Source organism: Grammomys surdaster, unplaced genomic scaffold, assembly GCF_004785775.1.
Source record: "Grammomys surdaster isolate TR1022 unplaced genomic scaffold, NIH_TR_1.0 61, whole genome shotgun sequence".
NCBI lineage: Eukaryota > Metazoa > Chordata > Mammalia > Rodentia > Muridae > Grammomys > Grammomys surdaster.
In genome coordinates, this window is record NW_021604563.1 from 21,978,118 (window position 1) to 21,980,863 (window position 2,746).

A 2,746-nucleotide genomic window follows, 5' to 3' on the forward strand; every position below is an offset into this window, starting at 1 on the left:
ATGAGTGCTTCCCACAGTTTCTGATCCTCAGCTCCCTCTCTCTTCACAGTGTGTCTCACACCTCCCGGTGCTGAGCTCTGAGGCTCCCAGTGACCTCTTGGTAATCAGCCCTGGCTGGGTCCAAATCCCCACCCCTTGGAAAAGCCACGGAGCCTGACGTCTGCCTGTGAGCCGCTTTCAGCAAAGACCTCACAAGCAGCTACTCAATCTCTCTTGGTAGCAAATTGCCAAACCAGGCCCGTTTCCTCAAAAGATGGTAGAGGACTTAGCAGCTTCCTATGTTGCTCTGAAATTAGAGAATGAAATTCTGCAGGCTCAAGTGAAGAGGCTCGTGGAAGAAAATGCTGCCCTCCAGGCCCAGATACCAGAGCTCCAGAAATCCGGAGCAGCCACAGAGCATGAACCACTCCGAAAGCCCCCAGAGGCCCAAGAGCCCCCAGAGTCCCCAGAGCTACTGGAACTTCCAGCAGCCAGGGCATCACAAAGGCCCTGGGAACCCCCAGCAACCACAGAGCCCAGGGAGCTCACAAAGAGCAGAGAGCCCAGGGAACCCTCAGCCATTAGCGAGCTCAGGGGAACCCCAGAGATCAAGGAGCCCAGGGAACCTTCAGCCATCAGAGACCTCATGGGGGTCCCAGAGATCAAGGAGTCTGGAAGACCCTCAGCCATCACAGAGTTCAGGGGATCCCCAGAGATCAAGGAGCCCCATTCATCCCCAAAGTTCAAGGAGTACTGGGGACCCCAGGAGCTTCCAAAGGTCAAGAAGTCCTGGGAGCCCCCAGAGCCCCTGGATTCCACAGCAGCCTGGGGACTCCAAGAGCCTTCAAAGGTCAAGAAGGCTCTCAACCCCCCAGAGCTCCAGGAGCTCGCAGTCTGGAAGGGTCCAGCAGTCAAGGAACCCCAGGAGATCCAGAAGGCTCTGGAGTCCCCAGCAACCCAGAAGCCCCAGACATCCCCAACAGGTTATGGTCTCCCAGCAGTCTGTGAGGCAGAGCCCACAGACAACCAGGGTACCCCAGCCTTCAAGAAGCTCCAGAATTCACAGCTCCACAACTCTACAAGTGATGAGGAGTCTCAGACGGTTCCCGAATACCAGGAGACCTCATTACAGCTGGAGTCCCTTGAGCTTCCAGCCAACCAGGAGACTCTGGAGCCTCGGGTGCCCCAGGAGCCCCTCGACCCCTCAGATGCCGAGGAGTTCCTAGAACTCTCAGTACCTGAAGAGTCTCAAGAGGGCCTAAGAGTTGTGAGAACAGGAACAGAACAGGCCCACCGTGAATTAGAGGCTGCAACTTTGCCCCTAGAGTACCCTTTGGCCTTCAGTGAGAACTTTCAGAAACTCTCTGAGTTTTTAGTTCAGTTAAACCGCTACCTGAGAACCAGAGTGTATCCTACTGAAGCAGCTCTAGTGAGCTTTGTTGGCAGCTTCTTCTCAGGTGAGGCAGGAAGGTTGTTCCAGCCCTTATTAGATAGTCAACCCCCCCTTCTGGAGCAACTTGAAAGGCTTCTTCGAGCGCTCCAAGATACTTTTGACAATCCAGAAAGTTTAGAAATTGCTAACCAGGGCCTCCCTCAGCTTCGCCAAGGGGAAGGCCTTACTCCCAGATACTCAACCCGCTTCCATCTCATTGCTCAAGAGTTAAATTTGGGTGAAAGCACACTCTGCATCCAACTTCAAGAAGAGCTTGCCAGTTCTATTCAAAATGAACTGTCTTGCACAAATCCAGCCACCAACCTATCTGATGTGATCATTGAGTGTGTCACCCTAGAAGAGAAGGCAAGTGGCGGGGCTGGTTCCAGTTCATCATCCTCTGAAGAGGAAAATGGGTCCGAGAGTCCACCCACTGAAAACCAGCCTGTTCGAGCTACAAGTAATCGCCCCCATCTCAGCGAGGCTGAACGGGCCAGACGCCGCGAAGGCCACTTGTGCCTCTACTGTGGCCATCCTGGTCATTTTGCCAGAGACTGCCCTGTCAGGCCTCACCGTGCCCAGCAGGCGGGAAACATGGAGGCCCGGCGGTAAGGGGGATCCCGGGCGGGCCAATCTACAAATATGCTTCCCCCTCTCTTCCCATATCTATGTCACGTACCCTATGGCTAACTGTTGAGATTAGGCTTGGAAGACGGCAGTTCTTTGAACAAGCAATGGTGGATTCAGGCTCCTACAGAAACAGCATTGACCGCTCTGTGGTTCTTCGAGAGAAGATACCAATTCGCAATAACATCTTCCCTCTCATGCTCGAAACGGTCGATGGGCGTCCGCTGATTAATGGACCCATAACCAAAGAAACCCCACCTGTTGAAGTCAAAATTGGAAATCATGTTGAAGAACTCCAGTTTGACATTATTCATGCACCACGCTACCCTCTGATTCTTGGAATCCATTGGCTTGAGACACATGACCCAAACATCGAGTGGAGCACCCGAACTGTGTCCTTTCCATCGCATTATTGTCATTACAATTGCTTCAGGCACAGGTGGAATCGAAGACGGCGTGATGAAATAATTGCTGGTTAGATGGTGGGTCCTAGTGACTTCTGGCCATCTGTCTTCTGTTACCTCAGCTGTCATCAGCATTTGCTGCTCTCTAAATCTTCCACTGAACCTCTGGCTATGAACGAAGGCTACCTGTACAACGACGCTGCCTCTTGGATGATGGACTGAACCTGACGACTTTGAGCTGCTTTCCCCACCAACCTTGCATGCCTCCCTCTTTGAACCCTGCATTATGTAGGGCTGTTTTTTT

The 2,746-nt window shown here is 52.9% G+C and overlaps 1 protein-coding gene across 1 annotated transcript; it reads left to right on the forward strand.

The window, feature by feature from the left end:
* The first annotated feature begins 253 nt into the window (after positions 1 to 253).
* Positions 254 to 2,023, forward strand: Rtl3 (retrotransposon Gag like 3). The gene is made up of 2 exons (XM_028769162.1): positions 254 to 802; positions 866 to 2,023. Exons 1-2 carry the CDS (start codon positions 254 to 256, stop codon positions 2,021 to 2,023), a joined length of 1,707 nt encoding a protein of 568 aa, XP_028624995.1.
* Positions 2,024 to 2,746: the final 723 nt, after the last annotated feature.